The following is a 22849-nucleotide window of genomic DNA, read 5'->3' on the forward strand; positions in this document are numbered from 1 at the left end:
ATGGTCCTGATGTGTTGTCTGTATAAATCCTCAGTGATTTTCTTCCCGCCTCTATAACGACTTTGTTCCACCGCCATCATCTCAGCTTTTTACACACCTTGCCGCTAATGCAGTTAAGGGGAAAAGCGAGCACGTTCAAGCGTGACCTCACACTCTGTCTATGTGAAATCACAACCCCCAAGACCTCTGAGGATTTTAGAGAAACAAACAGTCCCCGAACAGTCGCGTTTTGCCTAATGTAGATATTGAAGTGCAGCTAATTGACTGAGCTGCGGTGAAGTGCCGCCCTCCACCCCCTCTACGCCCTGCAGGACCCAGCTTAGGGTCTTCTGGATTGTTGACAGGGGAAACTGTTAATCCACTCTTGCAGGCCTTGAAGCCTCCTGTAAGACAGAGCAGAGATATCTATTAATTACAGCGCTCATTAATAGGCCTCTCTCCCAGGGCTGTGTGGGTGGAGGGGGCTTCAAGTAAATGGGTTGGTGGTATCGAGCGACGCAGGGTGGGTGGGGTGTGTTCGGCCTGCTCTTTTGTTTGCCTTTGAAGACTCTCTGGCTTTGACGGTGTGGGTGTCTGTTTGTGTTACTGGACTGATACTGTGTGTTTGTGTCTGTATAGTTGATTTTTTTGCAGGGTTTTTTTTCTCCATCGATGCATGTGAACGTGTATGGCGACTGGCCACAGGCGAGGATGATGGAAGTGCTTTGCGCCTCCACACTGATTAGAGTCATGTAGAACAAGTTGATATTGACTGGAAAGTGAGTGATGGCACTGAGCTTTCAGTACTGTCCCTCTCCCTTCCGCCCTGCAGATGCTCATCTGTCATGGTGCATTTGATCACCGGATCCCACCTCTTGATCCACAATCACAAGAAAAAGCCTTTAGCACTTTTTTTTGGTGTGCGTAGATGGAAAATTTTGGTGCTGGAGAAATGACATGCTTTGGCTCATGCTCTCTAGCTCTACAATGAATAATTTCATGTAATTCCTCACCATGTCAAATGAATCGGAACGGTCCGAGTGTATAAATATCAAGGTCTAAAACCATTAGGACATGACTGGATTTGTTGTGCCACATTTCTTTAGAACTCAATTGGCTGCACACTGTGCTGGCGTAGCGATGTTAGCTCTCTTCTTTACAGCCGTGTAGATATACAACCACTCAGACACTTTAGTGAGACCCAGGGGACCGTGGCACACTGGCTCTCATATGCCTCTCCTCTTATGTTTCCTCTCAGAGAAGTCATTAACATGCTAAAAAACTAGAATTCTGAATTCACAATCAGGGGCTTTTTTTAGATGCCGAATGCTCTGTTCTCTCCGTCTGAGGTGGAGATGGACCCATGTGCAGGATGAAGGGCTAGGGGGGCTGGGTTGTATGTTTCTATTTCTTTTGTATTTGTTAATGGCTTTGTTTTGGTGACATTTGTAAGTTGTGCCTTCTCAAAAGATCATCTTGGACTAATATGAATGTACAAGAACAATGCCATTTAAGGCATCTTATGTTGTCTTTTCTAGTGATGCATAGTATATCCGAATTCATATTTGATGACTGCCGTTTTTAATGTTACCATTAATGGATTGATAAGAAAAATGCATGTAATTTCTAGCAGTTCTTTCACTTTAGATCTCTTGTCTTTTCATAAAGGAGATGTTCTCATTGTTAATGATATTCACTAACACTTCAAATTTGTTTCACATTTTTAGGCTGCTCTGCAGAATGTCCAGCAAGGACCGCCACATTGAGTCGAGTTGCCCCTCCTACATAAAGACGGAACCATCCAGCCCCGCCTCACTGACGGACAGCGTAAATCACCACAGCCCCGGCGGCTCCTCAGACGCCAGCGGTAGCTACAGCTCCACCATGAACGGCCATCAGAACGGCCTGGACTCACCCACTCTTTATGGCCCAACAGGCGCTCTGGGTCCCAGCGGAACTGGTGCCAAGCGTTATGAGGACTGTTCCAGCACCATCACGGAGGACTCACAGATTAAATGCGAGTACATGCTAAACTCCATGCCCAAGCGCCTGTGCCTGGTGTGTGGGGACATCGCTTCTGGCTACCACTATGGCGTTGCCTCCTGCGAGGCCTGCAAGGCCTTTTTCAAGAGGACCATTCAAGGTTGGCTTTTACCCTCCCTCAGCTAGAACTTTGTCCAGGTTTAGGTGGCAGGTTAAGAGTTAGAGGGACTTAGTCAAAGTGCAACACCTAGAACCAGTGCAAAGCAATTCCATACATCCAGTATCCCCTGGCTTTACGCCGCCTAAGCTGCTTTCCATCCAGTAGATGTGTAAAGCCACAGTGAGGTAATGCTCTGGCTTATTAGTCGCTGGTATTTGCTGCAAAGCAATAAAGATTTCCTGTCTTTTTGCTTTAGATTAACAAACTTGATCAGTCATTCCAAACCAGAGATTAGTGCTAATTGAATATACCAGGACGTGGTTTCCGCCACATTCATTCTTCCATGGCGGGGCGCCACACCAAAATTCATCCCGCCACGGCTACATTACAGCTTCTATATGCCTAGCAAATTTAATAAATGTTGGAGGCATACTAGTTATATAAACGCACTTAATCGCACTTCAGCAACATTTATTTGAGAGCTCACAAGAAAATCTGCGCTTGAGCAACATGTATTTGAAAGAAGAAGTTTTGTGCACGAACAGAGGAAATCAACGCTCGAGCACAGAGATTCACATGCTGGTATTACATGAATGCAATCTCGACTTGTAATACTGCGCTCACGACATTTGACAATGAAATAACACCACAGGTAGTTGGTAGATCTGTGTAAAAAGCCCAACAGAGTCTGCCACCACAACTGTAAAAAATCCTAGAGGAAACACTGCAGGATGTAACTTGTCCTGTAACTTGTAGTTTTTATAAGTGGCAGTGAAGCTCTGAGAAACAAAGTAGGTGCTGAAAATTGGGTCAGATATTATGCCTCACCTGAGCATAATCCAGAAACTTGAAAGATGGGAATTTGACATATCGGTATGTTTCATCCCATTAGCCAATAAAACTCTAGGTGATTTCCAAAAGCATGCCATCCAGCTGGACATTTATTGACTTTTCAGACTGGCTGGTTTTTGATGGAAGGATCTGGGTTGGGGAGTTCAGGGAAACAGAGGCGTCAGGACTGTGGTTCTGCTGGGAGCGTTGGGACAGGCAGTGGCACGGGTGCCACGGCCACTCAACTCACCGGCAGCTGGCATTGCAGTGGCATTCCTCCAATGCAACCTGACAACGTGCATCTATCACCTCCCAATTGAGGCACTCAAAGCCAGGCAGTGGCGAAATACTGGGGGGGACACCAAAAATTCAACCTCAGAAAGCCCGCGACATTCCCAAATCTTTTCCCACTTCCATTAGGTCAGTCCAAGGTCATGTTGTGGCCATGCTCTGGTAATGAGCTCCATTGGCATTTGACTATGACTGATGAATGATGGAAGTGTAGTGTTTAGTATGAAGACAGACAGCAAAAGAAAGCACCTGGGACATTTTATATCTTGTTTGAAAGCTTTCGCCTAGCGCTTGAGTGATAGACAATGGACATTGCACTAATCGACTGCCACCTAACTCAAATCACATCACTCTATCCTGTCAGCGAGCACACACACACACAACCTCTTTTCCAATGTGTTGATAACCTGGACACAGCGCTCAAGCCATTGGCATTCATCTACTGGGAAGAAAGCACCTATATTAGATTGGCAAGGATTTTTTCCTCCCTTAAAACATTCCCAGCTGGTTAAGACCATTCAACCCGCTTGAAGCCTCATGAGAATCACCTTGCATCTCCACACACATCCCCATTCCACATCCAGAGATTCCTCCCAATCCGAACACCCTAATGGATTCTGGAGATTACCTGACTAATGAATATTGGAGCTCAGTTTAATGGACATGCATACTTTAAATACTGTTTCCTGTTGAATTAGCAGTCTTGAGCATTTAGCCCCCCTGCTCACGCTGCTAATCTGCTTTTTAATGAGGAAACATCAGTTCACAGAAGAGAAGTCAATACAAATCAGTGTTTACAAAGTCTGATTAACTCTGAAATATTTCATCAGTGTGGAGGTCCCAGACGGGCCCTATGTTAATTGCATGAGTGCGTGTGTGTGTGTGAGTGTCTGTTTCAGACCAAGACGTGTGCATTTGTGTGTGTATGTGTGCATGCACGTGTTTGTGTTCTAATGGCTGTTCTAAAGTAATTCTCTCCATACACTGATAGTTTTAGCACTGCTATAATCCTTTCCAAACTCTAAATGTGTTATATTAAATTACTATATCTGGCAACTAATTCTCATTATATAGCCAAAGAGCTGTTGAAATGCTTTTATTGCATGCCAGACTTCTGTTTGTGTGCTGTTTTGATCATAAGCATATATCATTCCCATTTCCCCCTCACACTGCTTCACAATGCTCAAGAACACACTATAACAGTTTAATCTATGCCAGTGCTCACAGGGATGAGGGATTGGTTGGATCAGGGGTTGTGTTAGTGGTCACCAGGTGATCAAAAGTTCACTCAGAGGTGAATTGTGACCTGCAGATCTTTGTTTAGGTTTAGGTAAGTCTGGTCTGCCTGTCCAGCTTCATGACACATGGTGAGCCAGTGACATTTTTTTTATAATCTCTTGTGCACTTATGATATGCAGATATGATGGGATGTGAGTTCTGTATTTCAGTCCTTCTTTATTAAAGTGACATATCGGGCTTGGATTTGTACTGCATATTTTATAAGTTGAGAGTTTAATGTTTGAGAATGTGCTTTATTAATTTTAATATACAGTGCTCAGCATATATAAGTACACCCCTCACAAATCTATCTTTTGAATTCATATTTTTATTAGGAATCTGTACAATATTATATTTGTGCATATACAGTTGAAGTCAGAATTATTAACCCCCCTGTTTATTTTTTCCCCAATTTCTGTTTAACGGAGAGATTTTTGCAACACATTTCTAAACAATAGTTTTAATAACTCATCTAATAACTGATTTATTTTATCTTTGCCATGATGACAGTAAATAATATCTTTCTACATATTTTTCAAGACACTTCTATACAGCTTAAAGTGACATTTAAAGGCTTAGCTAGTTTAATTAGGTTAACTAGGCAGGTTAGGGTAATTTAGTCAAGTTATTGTATAACGATGGTTTGTTCTGTAGACTATAGAAAAAATATATAGCTTAAAGATATTAAAGATATTAGCTCAAAAATAATTTTGACCTTAAAATGTTTTTTAATTGCTTTTATTCTAGCTGAACTAAAACAAATAAGACTTTCTCCAGAAGAAAAAAATATTAACAGACATACTGTGAAATTTTTTTTGCTCTGTTTAACATAATTTGGGAAATATTTAAAAAAGGAAAAAAAATTCAAAGGGGGGCTAATAATTCTGACTTCAACTGTACGTTAGATTAGTCAGTACTGATGCCAAATCTGGAGTTTATCTAGCTAAATAACTTCCGATGACAGTCCAAAAACTAGTATAATGTATATGTTATATACAAATATTAAAAACAAATTTTACCAAAAGGAAAAATCAAGAGAAGCAAAAAAAATTGAAAAATGTAGGGTTTTTTTTTTTTTTTGCTATATTTTGCTTGAGTTTAACTGTATTATCTTTCGATTTCTAAATATGTTTGGTGACTAAAATATCATTTTAATAAATCTATCTCTTTATTAAATTTGTTTTGTTTAAATGCACCAAAATACATTGCCTATATTCACTGAGAAATGGATAAACATGTTCATTTTCAAAATGGGATGTACTCAATTATGCTGAGCACTGTAAATGCTATTTTTATCTTTCAAATAATGATTTCTATTGTGTTTAATTCATTCAACATGTAGTACACTAAATACATTTGTGAAGCAAAAAAAACAAACTGAAATCCAGCTTTGCCTGCTCAAAAGTAAATGACGTTTTGCAATATACTAAAATAGTTATTTTAAATGTTAATCATATTTAACAGTATTATTGTTTTTATAGTATTTGGATTAAACAAATATGGCTTTGGTGGACATAAACATAAAAAAACACATAAAATCAGCAGTATCTAAAATACTATGATATAATGTAATTTGAACGGATATATAAAGTTTGGGTTGTCAGTCATTAAACACTCTCTGTTCCTTCTCTCTACATGCCTCGCCACAGGAAACATCGAGTACAGCTGCCCCGCCACCAATGAATGTGAGATCACCAAACGCAGAAGGAAGTCCTGCCAAGCCTGCCGCTTCATGAAGTGTCTGACCGTCGGCATGATGCGAGAAGGTGAGCGAATGATTTAAAAAAGGGTTTGGTGGGGGTGGGAAAAGAACATTTCATCCATTGCCCGACTACAACTCTCAGCCTTCTGAGGAAAATACAGGTTTCCAAGAGAGGAAAAAAGTAGAACAGGTCTTAAATGAAGTCAAGGTTGAAACTGAAGGGCCGGTTGGCCTCCTGCCCCGAGGGCCACTCACGGTCAGCCAAACACCATCTTTTGTCTCGGCCTCCAGGCCCAGTTCTAACTAACAAGACTGGTTATTATTTAGAGAGCCGGCCTGTGAGGCATTTTCTCAGAGGTCTGCCAAATGGACAAGCAGTTATTTTCAAACCGCCGCTCTCCTGTGGAAACACAGGCTCTGGCTTTCTGGGCTTTCCCGCTTTTGATGTTAAAAGTTTACAGAAGAGCTAGCCTTTAACCTTCACACAGGGAAAAAAGTCCTTTCTGATATCTTCAGTAGCAGAAATGCAGCATGGCAGCTCGTTTCCTCGCTTCTCCTTTAGGCAGACAGGATGTGTTTTGTCTGCCTCTGAAAGAATTGGCGTCATAGGCGGGATAGGGAAGACGTGAGAGGGAATGAGAGGTAGGCTATGCTTCTGTCACTCACAGCAACAGGACCTCTTAGAGACGCAAGTGAAGGCCTTTATTGGCTCACTGTGAAGCCACAAACGCTCTGCCCCTTTAAGTCATGATCAGGTAGACTGCACCTTATTTACAGAGACATGAGACCACACACACACACACACAAACCCTGCGGCCAGCCTACCTTCTGTGGACCTGAGTGGTCAGCTCAGATTATACCAAAAGAACACAGCTGGGGAGCAACAGCAGGCGCAAATGCCCCAGAGGTCCACATTTGTTTGCGTTGAGCAGAAGAGTGTGCGCATATGCGTGTTTTGTCCGTGTGAAATGTTTCTTTTTCATATTATCCATCTTTTTCTTCCACACACACACACATACACACGTGCAAATGGCAATCTCATTCAATGCTATTGTTGCCCTGCGCAGGGACATTTGCCTACACGGCCGGTGTCGCTGACAGGTAGGTAATTGATAAGTAGAGGCCTGTTTTCAGAAAGGTCTGAGGGATGTAGTTGCATGTTTGATATGGCATCTTCTCCCATGAGCACCCAGACAAATAGCAGCCTTTTGTTCTTGCTGCTAGCCACCCATACACACATATATCAAAATGGCACCCAATGGCACAACCATTTGTTGTAAAGTGCTTGAATTTAATACAGAGGTCCCCCTCTACATATGAATAAGGGTCATTTGAAAAATTGATGCATCAATTTTCTCATTTTTCCAAAACATGCTCACTTTACACACAAAGAATGGGAAAATAAATAAATAAATAAAAAAGAATGCATACAAACAATTCAATTCAGCAGTGGATATTCTTAAAAAAAAAACATCTGAATTGCTTTTGTTTGGTCCTCACTTTTTTTTTTGTTTACTGTATGTTAGTCAAAAGTAGCTACTGTTAAAAAAATGATATGCTGTCATATTATGCTTTAAACAAATCTCAGTGTTTTAGACATATATAAAGACAGGTCAAATCAAATCACTTGTCACGTCATCAGAAAGCATGTGTACTATGATGAAGGTTAGGTGCTGGCTTCAGATAGTGCAAAATACTATTTTATAAAAATAAAATATTAAAAATATAAAATTATTTTAAAAATGTATTTTATTATTTTATTTTAATTTATTTAATTTAGCTTTTTAATTTAATTTAATTTAATTTAATTTAATTTAATTTTATTTTATTTTATTTTATTTTATTTTATTTTATTTTATTTTATTTTATTTTATTTTATTTTATTTTATTTTATTTTATTTTATTTTATTTTATTATTTTATTTTATTTTATTTTACACTCTGAAAATTTTAAACAAAACAGAGGGGTTTGTCCATATTTTAATCAATGTGGGGTTATGACAACTGAGCATTTTTTATTCAAATTTCATTGGAAAAAAACAACAACATTGGGGCAGCAAGGTGGCGCAGTGGATAGCACAATCGCCTTACAGCAAGAAAGTCGCTGGTTCGAGCCGCAGCTGGGTCAGTTGTCATTTCTGTGTGGAGTTTGCATGTTCTCCCCATGTTTGCGTGGCTTTCCTCTGGGTGCTCTGGTTTCCCCCACAAGTTAAAAAACATGTGGTACATGTGAACTGGGTAGGCTAAATCGTCCACGGTGTATGAGTGAGAATGAGAGTGTTTGGGTGTTTCCCAGTGATGGGTTGTAGCTGGAAGGGCATCTGCTGCGCAAAACATATGCTGGATAAGTTGGCGGTTCATTCTGCTATGGCGATCCCTGATTAATAAAGGGATTAAACTGAATAAAATAATGAAAAAAGAAGCACATTTGCTAGAGTTTGCTGTTTTCTTTCTTAGCACACAATTCACTGGCCTGGGATCAGATTAAATCCAGATCAGTCTATGTGTGTGTGTGTGTTAGTTGTCAGTCGATGTTAACTGTGGCTGGCTAGTTCTGGCAAGGTAAGGGCTAAACCGACATGTCAGTGTCCGCTGGTTGGAGTTGGAGGCTTCTGGGGGAAGGGTTAGGATGTTACCCGTAGCCAACAGCTTGCTTAAGGGGAAGATCTGTCTGAAATTAGCCCTGTCACCCCTGGGAGACGTGGAGGTGGGGATGGGATAAGTAATCCTGATAAAGAAAGGAGCCTCCACACGCATCCACAACACAGACCTGCAGTTCTGTACAGCAGGCATCCAAAGTGCTGAAATCCAGAGCCAAACCCCCGCAGCGCTAGTCGAAGCACCCAACATGATATCCGTCCACCTATCACAGCTCTCACCTGCAGCTTAACTCCCCCACATTAAACACACACACACAAACAGCACTCATACATATGCACAAGCAAAGGCTTTCAGGAATAACACAGAGAGTGTGTGCAGGTGCTCACCTTGCAGGCACATGCGCGCTTTAGCTGCAAGGAAATTGCTGCCTCTAGCTACATCTCTGTTTGACCCTGGAGGCCAACAGCCTGCCGCGCCGCTACCTCCAGCCACCCAACTGTAAAATTATATCCACAGACAGTCAGAGAGACAGGGACGCGGCCTGACGAAGCATTGGCCTGAGACCGCAGCCGGGAATCGAGCTAAAGCACACTACAGTACGTAGCGTGAGGGGAACGAGGGGTGTACATCAGGCCTGGAGAGTGCTTATTACACACACTTACAGTAGAGAGAAACAGCTCACATACTCACTGATGTACACACTTGCATGCAGAGAAAGCACTCCTTCACAAAACAGTATACTCTTGGATCCTAATGGATATATGCATACTCGTATAGAGCTACACACTCTTCAGTGAACTGAACCTCAAGCTGGAGAGATTGTGCATATGATATGTGTGATGAAGATGATAGTGGTAGATTCTCAGCTACTCTCAGCTATTGTCTCATGTCTGCACACACAGTAGGATGACCTTCTCTACAGAAAGAGCTACTTAATGTAGCCCATGAATCTTTTTTTGTGCTCTTTTGGAAGAATATTTATATCTCTGTCTTTAGCCAGAATTGTAGATTTTAGGGAAAGTTTTTCCATATTATTTTATTTTGCTTTGCTTTTATTTCTATTTTATTTTATTTAGCTTTTATTTTGTTTTGTATTATTTTTTAAATTTATTTAGCTTTTATTTTATTTTATTTAGCTTTATTTTTATTTAGCTTTTATTTAGTTTTTATTTAGTTTTGTTTGATTTTATTTTATTTAGCTTTTATTTAGCTTTTATTTTGTTTTGTTTGATTTTATTTTATTTAGCTTTTATTTTGTTTTGTTTGATTTTATTTTATTTAGCTTTTATTTTGTTTTGTTTTATTTTTTATTTTATTTAGCTTTTATTTTATTTGGCTTTTATTTTATTTCATTTTAATTAGCTTTTATTTTATTTTATTTAGCTTTATTTTTATTTTATTTTATTTAGGTTTTATTTAGCTTTTGTTTTTTTATTTTATTTTATTTAGCTTTTATTTAATTTTATTTAGCTTTTTTTTATTCTATTTAGATTTTATCTTTTTAGCTTTTATTTTGTTTTGTTTTGTTTTGTTTGATTTGATTTTGTTTTGTTTTATTTAGCTTTTATATTGTTTTATTTAAAATAAAATAAAATAAAATAATTTTTATTTTATTTTATTTTATTATTCTTTTTTTAAAGATGACAAAAATGCTCGGTTGTCATAACCCAACGTTGATTAAAATATGGACAAACCCAACTGTTTTGTTTAAAATTGTCATTTAAATTTAATTGGAAAAGACAACAACATTGGGTTTGTCCATATTTGTTTAAAAAATCACTGTACATACACAATTGTCAGGATATTTCAAATTATTTTTATTATTGAAATTTTCTAATTATATTACAAATATATAGTATACGAGACTTTAATAATTTGTTCTTATCTAATATAGTATTATTATATTTTACCATTTTAATTATATATTTACATTAATAGTTATGTTTATTTATATAGCACATTTTTTACAACACAACGTTGCCCAAAGTGCTGAACACAATCAATACTAATACTAGTACTAATACTAAAATAAAAATAACAAGTTCAAGGTTTTTTAAAGCAAATTAAGTTTGGAGCGTATCTAATGTGGGGTGGAAGCTTGTTCCAGTATTTTAGGCCGATAACAATAAAAGCTGATTGGTGGATTAAGTATTTGTGGCATCACTTCTCTGGCTAAACACTGAATTGTTTTATTTGCTCTCATCTAAACTCAGAAAGCGAATAAGAAAGAGAGTGAGAAAGAAAGAAAATAACCTGGCAGTGATGGGATGCACCTTTCGAATATGTAACATCTAATTCCTGCAGAAGGCAATTAGGGCTGGGCCAATTATTGTGCTGTGTTATAGATAGCGTCTGTCCTAACGAAGGCTGGAGTTTGGATTCTGACAGCAGTGGCTCTCCTCACCGCATCTCTCCAGGGACACGGGCAGCCATGGAAGCAAAATAGCTAGACCTGCCTGTAGATATGAGTAGGCTAAAGTCTCACACACATACACACTGACATACATACTCATACATATAGAGTGTGCGCTGCTTTTAGTCTGAGCAAGAGAGCAATTTAAAACTCAAAAGCCTGTCTCATCGCTTCAGATCCCGCTTAAAATTCCTCTGCTTCTGTGCTGGATATCCTTCGGTGAAATAAATAGCATGCTGGTCATTGTCGCCGTTATTATGAATGGCACAGAACATGTCAAAACTAATGATTACAGTAGTCAGATATACACTACTGTAAAAGGCTCCTCATCAGCTAAACAGCCCACAATGAACTAGAGATCTGCGCGGGACAATTTTTTAGTCCTGCTCCCGCAAGGTTTTATTCCGCACCCGACCGCTCCCACCGTATATTCAGCCTTTCTTCTCCCGCTGCCCGACCAGCCCTGTTTTCTACCCGACCCAACCATTCCCGCTAATTTTAGATCTGGTTTTCGAAATCTCACGTTAAAATTGGGTACTACCGAAAAAGAGGATGTGCAAGGATTGTAGGCTAAATGTCAGTTTTCTAATGCAAGCATAAAGGACTGCACATCTTCACTTTGCTCTCCCATGTTTGTAAAGCCCGCTCTAAGGACCATTATGCAGATGATGCACTCACAGACTCATGAAAAAAAAGCATGTGCAGAAAGCACTGGTCCATGTGTTCAACATGTGTAACAGTCATGAGCAGAGGCTGTACTGGTGATCAATAAGAATAAGGAAATCACAGATATGCTGTTGCGAATTAACGTTGGGACTCGGGAGCGTCATATTGTTAGACCGCCCGCTCCCGTTCAAACCACACTAGAGTTACCGACCGATACCACGTTTTATTCAGAATTTTATCGCCGCGCCACATGAAATCTGGTTTGGTCTCTACATTGAACAAGTTCTGTAAACCAGTAGTTATTGAATTCTCAGTAGTTCCCGATGGTATGTAGCATGAATCTTTTTGTACAAATTTGTCTGCCAAATTTCTACAGTTTGACATCCACTTATCTTGTCTTTTAAGTGGTGAGTTATTACCACTAAAAGACAGGATGAGTAAAAACAACATAGGTTCATTCTGAAAAGGTAGCCCTATATACATTTCTGGAGATCGCAAATGATGTAGCCAGAACTACATATGGCTTCATTTCGTCTTTAAAATGAACGCTATGGGATTGTTCCTTTTAATGCTCACCAGCTGACTATTTACCTCCATGTGCACGGCTTTACTGCGGTTACCAGTTTATCCAGTTAGCTTGTCATCTACATTGGCGGACTTGAGATGCAGAGAGGAGTTGACCACAAAGACAGGGTTCGAGTCCAGCATGGAACGGTTCCAGAAAACGAGTAAGACAATAACAGGAAAATCTAATTTAAAAGTAAATGAAATAAAAAAGTTTATAACAGGGTGAGAATGTGGTAAAGCGTGGTAAAAATCAAGTGGGGGCTTTTCTTTTTCTGCAGTGCTTTGGTTTGGTTTAGGGAAGTGGGTGGGCAGATCAGTCAGTGCTTTTGAAAACACTATTGGTTGGGTTTAGGGAAGGAGAAGGGTGGATCAGTCAACTGACAAGCATACACAGTGGCCTCGGGTGAATTTGCGAAAACAAAAACTGCAAAAAAACGTAGCTCCTGGGACATATTTGGCGATCTCCAGATATGTATATAGCGGTATGTTTTCAGAACAAGCCTGGGTTGAGTAAAAAATTGTCACCATTTCACCATCAAAACTTTTTTTTTTTTTTTCAATTAGCTGGAAAAAATAATAAGCATTTTCTTTTAGAAATGATAACTTGTAGCTCTCTGACTTCCATCATTCCAAGTGTCTTTGGAAAAAAAAAGATTGAAAGAGTGAATGAGAGAGAAAAAGGACTGATTGAGTTGACAAGAGTCCCGTCAAGTGCATCTGTCTCTCACCTCGGTTTTTTTCTGCCTTCAATTTTTTTTTTCTGCATTTTATCCATTCATTTCTACATCTTACTTTCCTTCTCTCTTCCTTTATTTCTTTCTGCTTCTCTCTCATTCATTCTCGCACACTCCGTCCCTTCTCTCGCCCCTCTCTTCCTCTGACGGGGGGCATAAATCATGGTGCTGTCAGCGGCCGAGGCTCGCTGGATTATGCAACGCCGCCATTCATTTAGAGCCTGAGGAGAGGACCCGTCTGAGACCACCCTCCACCCACCACGTTCCCCCACTCTTGCCTCCCCAAAATAGAGAGCCAGCGTCTTAAAGAGAGCTCTCAGGGGGGTGATATCATTATGCAGTCGCTCTCCCTCTCTGTAGTTTGCCCTACTTTATTCCTAGATAGCGCCTCTGTGTGTGCTTTTAAATGTCAGCATGGCAACTCTTTCTCACAGCTGGTTTGTTTTTCTTGCAGTGTGCGATTGTGCTACACCTTCAGTTCGAGGTGCGACCCGTCTCCTCGTTAAAGAACAAACTCTTGTCCATCTTCTCGCAAGCCACTAAGACTAATTCAGGCCTAGATAAGTGGCTAACTCACATTCTGCAGAAAACAAGACTAGACTGGCTGAAGCATGATGGTGAACAGCATTGATGACTGTTCTAAAACAGCACAATTATAGAAATTACAGATCGGATTTTACTGTATTTTTCCACTGTGGTAATTTATTTTGATTTATTTTGCTGACACAACTTTGCTTTAAGTTAAATCATTGTCGTGGATCAAAAATAATTGTAATATATAAATTATTATTATTATTATTATTATTATTATTATTATTGTTAATAATAATTTAAAGCACTTATTTATCCAGTTTCAGAAAAGTATTGTTTATAATGGTGAAGTTTGTTCCTCGCCACTGGCTTGCTAGGTTCAGACTTGTGGAGATGCGCATCGATGAATTTGCAGTGAAAATTAAACCATACTAAACTGAACTAAACTGAACTTCAACTCTAAAAACTAGACTGACACAGTTTTAATCTGCTAGTAATTATATGTTAAGCTGCTTTGACACAATCTACATTGTAAAAGCGCTGAAGTGCTGAACATTAATTGAATTGAATTGAATAATCATTCAAAATTTGGTTACACTTGAGGTAAGATTCTTGCTTTTACATTTAGCTCAATAAACTATTAATTTGCTGCTTATTAATAGTTAGTAAGGTAGTACTTGAGTTCAGGTATTGGGTAGGATTAAGGATGTAGAATAAGATCATACTTTTTTAGCTACCAAAAACTGCCAATATGTTAATAATAGGGATAGAAGGGTTTTCAGTTAAAAAATGTATCGTTTTGTTGTTCTCCCATGGTTCAGTGCGCCCTGTGATCCGCGGTTCAGAATATGCATTATTAAAATTGGTTTGTTATTAAAAACAACTGCAACAAAGAAATTCCGCCTTTGTACGCCTATTACCTTTCCCATCCATACCTAGTGTGAAGACCTGTCCAATCACCTCTTAGTACCTCTTCTGCCAAATCACAGCACATTGCCATCAGTGCTTCAGCAGACACTCAGTATAAATTCAGACAGACAAAAAAACATAATGAATGTCATTTTTTGTTAATGTTGCAAAGATAGCCTAGATCAGTGGTCACTGACAGGCAGATCGAGGTCCGTGTCCAGACCCAGAAGTATCCCATATGGGACGCGACCATACAACAGGTCTGTTACTTCATTCTCGCTTTTTCTAGGTGTTCTTCCGCACCTGATCACTCCCGCTATTCCCTCTGTTTACAGACTGTGCTGGACTTTTCCTGCTGAATTAATAGAGAAAAGCCGAACGCTCTATCTTTGCTTAAGTTTCATTCACTACGATGGCACTGATAAGTGAAACAAAGCTCTCTGGAATCATAAAATCATAAATAAATCATAAATAAAAATGCGTTGGTAATGCAAGTACAATATAAGCTGAAGTAATCACTAGTTTAAAAGTGCTCATTTATTAAGATATGTTGACATAATTATTATCTGCATAATTGGTTGAGACTGTTGAGTCAAGATGTAAAATAGAAAAAGGGGAAGATTAAGCTCATTTTCTTAAGCAATTTATTTGAACATACCATTTTCAAAATGCCCTACTTTTATTTAAATAATGCAAGAACATGCAAAACTACAGTCATATATGTGAAGCTGTTAAATTGTCAGGTATTTGTTACCCAATAAATATGTTTATTGCTGTTTGAATTGTTATGTTGGAATTTTTTAGCACAAATCGTACCGTACCAAAACAGTGACCCTAAAACTGTGATACATACTGAACTGGGAGTAGATTGAACCGTGGCACCCCTAGGTAATAATAAGCAGGTAATAAGCCAGTAATTAATAGTGGGAATTGAAACTTACACTAAAGTGTTACCCAAAATTCATAAAATACTTTAGAAAGTATAAAATACTACTATAAGCCTGTAATGCACAATTTTAAACCTTAATATAACTACACTGTAATAAATACTGCAGTAGTATTAGCAGAATTTATAATATATTTCATTCATTGTCTGTGCAATTTAATCTTCTAAAATAAATTTCTGATACAGTGACATACAAATTTGTTCCAACTTCCAAGTATGGAATGTCACTCAAAAGAAGACTTTAGCCTCTTCATCGTGAAGGAGAAACTGTGCACTGTAGTCAGTCACGCTCTTCAAAACGGAGCCATTTGAATATCATGACAGCCTCATTATAGTGTCATAACTGACTGGCAGGCCTTGCTTGATAGTGCTAGTGATGTGTATCACTGCGCACACCTTCCTCTCGTACTCAACACACACTTCAAGGATTGAGAGCATGCTGCTTCACCTGAAATAACCTTCTGTGGCTCATTCAGGAGTTGTCCAACTGTCCAATCTACCTTAACTGCTTAAAAACCCAAACTACTGGCCATAGCACACCCCTCCAGGTTGGGTCTGGGAATGAAACAGCTGGGTTAGCTACCCTCCATCCCCCTCATCTCACCCTCATCTCCCTCCCCCGACCCTCTCTTACTATTTAGGAGATCCCCTCTGGCGCTGCCTAAAACGACACACATAATTAGGGCATTAACTCCTCTTAATTGCTGAGAGGTTTCTCTTTTTTTGTGCGCATAGAGACAGAAAGGTCATCGTTGTGCCTTTTCCACCTCCTCTCCAGCAGCAACAGAAGGCACAGTAGCGCAAATCCCTCCTCGGCTTCTTCCACAGTTTTCCCCTGCCACCGCTCTTCCCTCCCCTCCAATCCCTCTGTTCTTCTCTCCCTGGTTGCTCGCCATCCTCAACTAAATGACATCTTTAGGCATCAGAGCAACCCGCAGAGGATTGGTGGAAGTCCCTGCGCCGAATCGGAGGCAGAATGAGCGTTGTGTGTTTGGACCCCAGCCAGGCAGGGGGGAAGATTTTACATGCTGCTGACTTTGGAGGACTCTTCCCATACTTCTCCTCCTCCACTCGTGTGTTTCCCAGTCTGCCACAACCACTTGTGGGCAGAGGGACAGCTGGAGGCCTGTGCTCTTTCGTTTTCCCATACAGAGCACCAGGGACACTTTGCTGACACTTCAATAAATGACGATTTCTCCCAGAAGGCTGCTGCTTGGCACGTCCATGACAGATATTCACATAATTAGGGGATGTATACATACGTTGGATGCAAAATGCACTTGGACAACTAAGCCCCATTTAAGGTATGAATAAAATATCAAACCAAGTGGCATTTGTGTGAAAGAAATGTTGCACATTTCTCTCAGCAACCATATGAACCCCAGTGGTGTCCGTCTGGTAAACAGCAGTGTAGCGTAGCATCAGAGCGGATAGTCTGAAGTGCTCCCTGCAGAGTGCTGTAAATACGAGTGCTGTGAACGTGTAGATCCACGGGCCTGGCAGACGCTGTTGAAGCAAGGGTCTTCGATTGAGCCTGTGATTGAGTGGCTCGGCAATAGAGTCTGGACTGCTTCCAGCATTCAGCATGTCCCTCATCACAAGCGCTTGCAGCCCACTGCCCGCAATCCCAGAGAACGCCTCTGCTGGGATGCTTGTGCGTCTGCCTTGTCCAGCACCTGCTGACCTTTTAATGGCTGTATATGGGCTCTTGCAACCGCACCAATCCCGCAGCTGCCCGACTGTCATAACAATGCAACAGTAACATGTCGTTTTGAATGATGTGGCTCAATCAGCGCTCTGTACCGTGCATTGGGCCATGGCCACAGGCCGCGATTTGCCTGCACTGGCTTTCTCTCTGACTGCTTTGTTTTGGTAATTTGTGACCAATTTCCTTACTGGGCTGCGCAATTTGTGCCCAATTTCCTTACTAGGCTTCACTTGTGCATGAAGGCACCAGTCATACTGAGCTCTTGGCTTCTCCAGTTCTGCGCTGCTGCATGCAGACGGCAGGTTTTTTTGCATAGACAGACCATGCTGAGCCCACAGACTGTGCTTTTCCAGCCGGCCAGGCTGATTTGGTTGCAGGGCAGGGTCTGGAATTTGGCAGGGGCCTGATGCCCGCACAGCTGGCGCACCGAGAACGTCCTTATTTCTTTATGTCAGAAAGCGGGCCAGTAGTGATGCTGCAACCCGATTGCGGACATTTGCCCTCGCAAGGCTAAGAGCATCATCCTCTCTGTCCTGATTATCTTCACTTATTGGGAACAAACACTTTACGCACACACATCCAAAGGATGTGATATCCCTATCATTACCTTCTGTCAGCTCATGTGGACTGGTGCGCTTGAGCGGGAGAACGTAGATGTGGAAGGCAGGGAAGACTTTGAGCGACAGACTGTTCTAGTATGAGCCCTGAGGGAGGCTGGAGAGGCTAAATTTGGTGCAATGTGGAGCTGTTGGCTTTGAGAGGCTTGATAATAGTAATCTATGAATGGCAGGAGCCGGCATAGGTGAGAGTAAGTTTTAAATTCTTATACTAGAGCCAGGAAACCAAACACTTCCACACAATCAAATGCAGTTCATTTATAGATACAGATGCATTAATGGCACATTCAAACTGCTCTAGATACGTCAACGTGTTCAGCCTTTTGGAAGATTCAACAACATTGGCTTTTTCTTCAATTCCTTTTTTTAATTTTTTGATGTTTATTTAAAGTAAAAAGGTCTAACAAGACAAATAAAGGTAGGCCAGGATTTATCCATTGCGAATTTGATTAGCTCGTTGGGGTTTGCAATTGGTTAATCACACGTGGGGGTCAGATTGGCCAACCTTCCCATCAGTAGACAAAAATAAGTTCATTGTAAAATGGAGGAGTTAATAGGGTGAAATATTATTAGAGCAAATTAGGATTGTCACGATACTGGAATTCGGTACTAATCGATACTGAAGTGTCCATTTCCCGCGAACATTTGGGCGCTCCTGCTCATTTGATGTTGTGTTCACGTATGAAACAGAAATGACTATGATTGGCCATGAAGGTAATCAGTTCACAGCTATTAACTGAGTGTAAACACAGATACAGGGACACTGGAGTGTTTTAAAGCTACAATTCATCAGCAGATTGCCTGTATGTCAGTTTATAGACAAACTAGCTGATCGATGTGACTTTAAAACGTTGCAGTGTCCCTGCATCTGTGGTTACACTCAGTAAACAGCGGTGAGTTTGGTGAACTGATGACCTTCACGCAATGGCAAATCTGCGCTGATTAAGAACGTGCTCAACAGCGCTCGGATGTTAGTGGGAAACGGATGTTTTTAAAAACCTCAGTATCGATTGGTACCAAATTCCAGTATTGTGACAACCCAAGAGCAAATACATTTAAATATTTGTCAATTTTGATTTCACGGATACTTTTAAGCTCCAGGCCCATTGATACAAATGTACTAATGTGAAGTCTTAACAAATTCCCAATGACACATTTTCTGCCACATCTGTTTCTTCGTAAGCGCACAACAACACAACAGCGCAAGTCTAATTAGCATGAGTGTCAGTATGTACAAAAGCAATTGTGTAATTTGCTGTAAAATAGGTCACAGGCACTGAAACAAAGTATTATAAATGTATTTCTGTCCAGAGGTTTGTTACCACCAGCCACATCAGTACGCATCTACTAATTTCTCATCCAAAAATAGTGTAGAAATGACCTGCTTAGTTTGATGCAGAGTGCTAATCTATCAGCGATATCCCCACAGATCTGCCCGTTGTTGTTAGACATGTTTTTTATGTTAGCAGATGTTTTTCTTCAATGTGAGGAACTGAACCTGCAGATTATGTGATGCAGGCCAGCTATTATGCTATATCGTAAGGCATGAACGATTGTATATTTAAGCTTCTAATGTGGTCTCTACACAACATATATAACATACACAACAGTCTCTCTACTGTGCACACACACACAAACTTACAAACACACTTACAAACAGAGTATTATCCTCTCCCGGTACCCCAGGCTGTCCAGCACAGAGCTGTTAAAGCACTGATATGACTGACAGATGAAGTTTCTTTAGAGGAGTGTATTTCAGTGGGTCATACCCCCGTCACTCAGCCGTAAACCCACACAACACTTACAGTTCCTGTGTTTACCTCACCTCAATGTCTCACAAAACCCACCCACACACAGATAGCAGTCTGACAGTCAAGAGTGTTGTGTGTGTGTTGTGATTATTGTGTCAGTTTATAAGACACTGGGTTTCTCATTTGTGATCATGTGTGATGAGTCAGTGCAGCCCTCACTATGTGCGATGCAGAATTAATGTGTGCTGATTGCAAAGCATTTCATTTACTCATTGTCTTTAAATTGCTCTAGGCTAATTAGATGGCACAAGGCCTAATTGTACTGTTCTTTTTTTAATAAGTGCTGATGAGGTGAATTCTAAGCGTATAGAACTGTTTTTTTTTATGGCAGTGTTATAAAGAATGAAATGAAACTCTAATTTTGTATTTTTATTGCGGTATGTTAAGACCTAAATATGTAAAGCGTATTATATGGAATCTAAATGTACACACAACAATGCATTTGAATAAATGCACTACAATAAAACAAATTATTATTGTATATTAATCTATATTACTGTAATACGTATTAAATTTTGTATTATTATTTAAATGGATGAGTTAAAAATAAATATATAGTATTTGCAAATAATAAAAATAATAACAACAACAATAATAATAATAATAATAATAATAATAATAATTATTATTATTATTATTATTATTATTATTATTATTATTATTATTATTATTATTAATGATAATAATACTACCACCACTATTACTACTACTACTAATAATAATGATAATAATAATAATAATAATATAATAATAATAATAATAATAATAATAATAATAATAATAATGCTATTGTTGTTATAATTTTAATTATTGTTGTTATTATTATTATTACTACTACTACTACTAATAATAATAATAATAATAATAATGCTGTTGTTGTTATAATTTTAATTATCATTGCTGTTATTATTATTAATAATAATAATAATAATAATAATAATAATAATAATAATAATAATAATAATAATAATAATTCTATTAAAATATTGGTTTTAAAATGTTTTTGTACCCCATTGTATTTTATTTGTATGCTATATATTATTTATTTATTCATTGATTTATTTGTGTTATTACATATTTATTTTTTAATATTTAAATGTACACACTTCGAATCACATTTTGACTCTCAATTATGTCCTATGAAGAAATGAAAGCATAAAAGGCTCAGATGCCGGTTCTGTCGTTTGAAGGGTTGAATGAACACACTGGGCATGGTGAAGTGGCAATTACCCACTCATCTCCCACTGACCGACCTGAAGCAACCTGCAGGCCGTTTGAAGGCCCCGTCCCTCCTTCCTACAACATCACTTTCCCCCACTGCCCCATATTAACCAGCGTGGCCCAGCCCCCAGCACCAATGCAATCTCCCCCATCAGACGGCCACCATCACCCACCGCCTTAAAGCGCTGATGCCCCTCCATACTGACACACACCATATCAATCTTACAGCTGCTGATAGACGATGACCCGCCACCAAAATCTGTCTGTTCCACTCAGGTCCAAAGCGTATAGATGTTTACACATTACTAAAGAAGACGTTCTTTCCTTCATTTTTTAAAAATTTTTCACCGCACTTATTTAGATAATCGTGTGTAATTGTAACTTTTTCCTTATTACCTGGACATATTACGCCTCTTTTTATAAAATAAATATGTGGTGCTTACAGATTATGCCATTGAATTTTCATCTCAAAATCACCTATTTATCATACCCATGTTTAGGTGTAAGCAAAAACATACTTTTGTGTGTGTGTCCCTTTAAATGCAAATAAGCTTTTCCTTTCTAGAAGAGGGCGGAGCCTTTTATGCACTATGTTGTGACCAATGTTATTTTGTTAAACGAAAACTAAAACTAACACTAAAACTATCAATCTAAAAATGCTTGTTTACTGAAATGACATAAAAATAAAAAATCACAATAAATTAAAAAATTAAAGTAACTGAAACTAATGAAATGAAACTAAAATGAAACGATAATAAGCTAAATTAGTTTTCACAATTAATAAGCACTAATTCTGTTGCAGAAAATCTGCCATGCAGCTGTTTGGAAAAATAACAGTAGTTGAACTTTTAAAGTCTTACACATTTTCTTTTTTTGTCAAACAATGTAAACAATGCATATTTAATGACCTACATCAGTGTTTCTCAACCACGTTCCTGGAGGACCAACAACTCTGTACATTTTCCTGTACACACCTGATTCATATCATCAGCTCATTAGCAGAGACTGAAAGACCTGCAATGAGTGTAACAGACAAAGGAGACATCCAAAACATGCAGTGTTGGTGGTCCTCCAGGAATGTGGTTGAGAAACGCTGACCTACATGATCTTTAATATGTTCTTAATTTTATTCTGAAGTCTTAATACTTCATAATTCTTACTTTCATTCATTTTAAGTTGCGTTTGTGTGGTTTTGCATTCAGTGTCTGTGCAAACAATTATTTTATTTTCATTACTGAGGGTTAATGTATGCTGTGTAAACACTTTAAATTTGTTCTGGTTGATACTGGGTGTGGTCTGTATACTCTTATTAAATTACAATTACTAAAACTGAAACTAAATATAGAAACTAAAACTAACAAAACCGTTAATTAAACTAAAACTAAACTGAAATTTACAGCAAATGTAAAAAAATAGTATTGAAATAAAACATATTTAAAAATGCTAAACTATAATAACCTTGATTCTGACACACCAGAAACAGCAGAGAAAGACTTGCTTGTCCTTTCTTACATTTTCTGGGTTGGTAGATGCGCTAGAAACCCCATATATAGCACTGTATGGTATGTCTCCTTTAACTCATTTTCATATCTATGGCTGTTCAACCCCTATAGGTTAATTTTGTTGCCCCCGTCATGCAGCCGTGCTCAACATGTAACCCTCCACAAGTATCCCAGCCTCTGTCTATAGTGCTGGTGTATCAGAAGGCCTGGTGTGATCATTGAGGCCGAGGGGAGCGCTGGCGCAGCAGGGAACGCCGTTATGTGTGAAAGTGTCTGAATGCAGCAGCGCAGGGCTCGGCCCGAGACACACGACTGATGAGACTTTAATTAGATCATTTAGAGGCGAGGAATTGTTCAGGCAGAGAGAGGCCTTGTTAATGCAGTCATACAGCCCGCTAAG

General features: G+C 39.2%; 1 protein-coding gene across 3 annotated transcripts in view; it reads left to right on the top strand.

Moving 5' to 3' along the window:
• esrrga (estrogen-related receptor gamma a) overlaps positions 1-22849 on the top strand; it is a 114407-nt gene that overhangs the window by 24021 nt on the left and 67537 nt on the right. For all 3 annotated transcript variants that reach the window (XM_056477162.1, XM_056477163.1, XM_056477164.1), the window contains 2 exons: positions 1707-2122; positions 6172-6288. In XM_056477162.1, coding sequence (XP_056333137.1) covers positions 1707-2122; positions 6172-6288 — 533 coding nt within the window. The remainder of the gene's footprint in view (positions 1-1706; positions 2123-6171; positions 6289-22849) is intronic.

This window comes from Danio aesculapii, chromosome 17 (assembly GCF_903798145.1).
Source record: "Danio aesculapii chromosome 17, fDanAes4.1, whole genome shotgun sequence".
Classification (NCBI taxonomy): domain Eukaryota; kingdom Metazoa; phylum Chordata; class Actinopteri; order Cypriniformes; family Danionidae; genus Danio; species Danio aesculapii.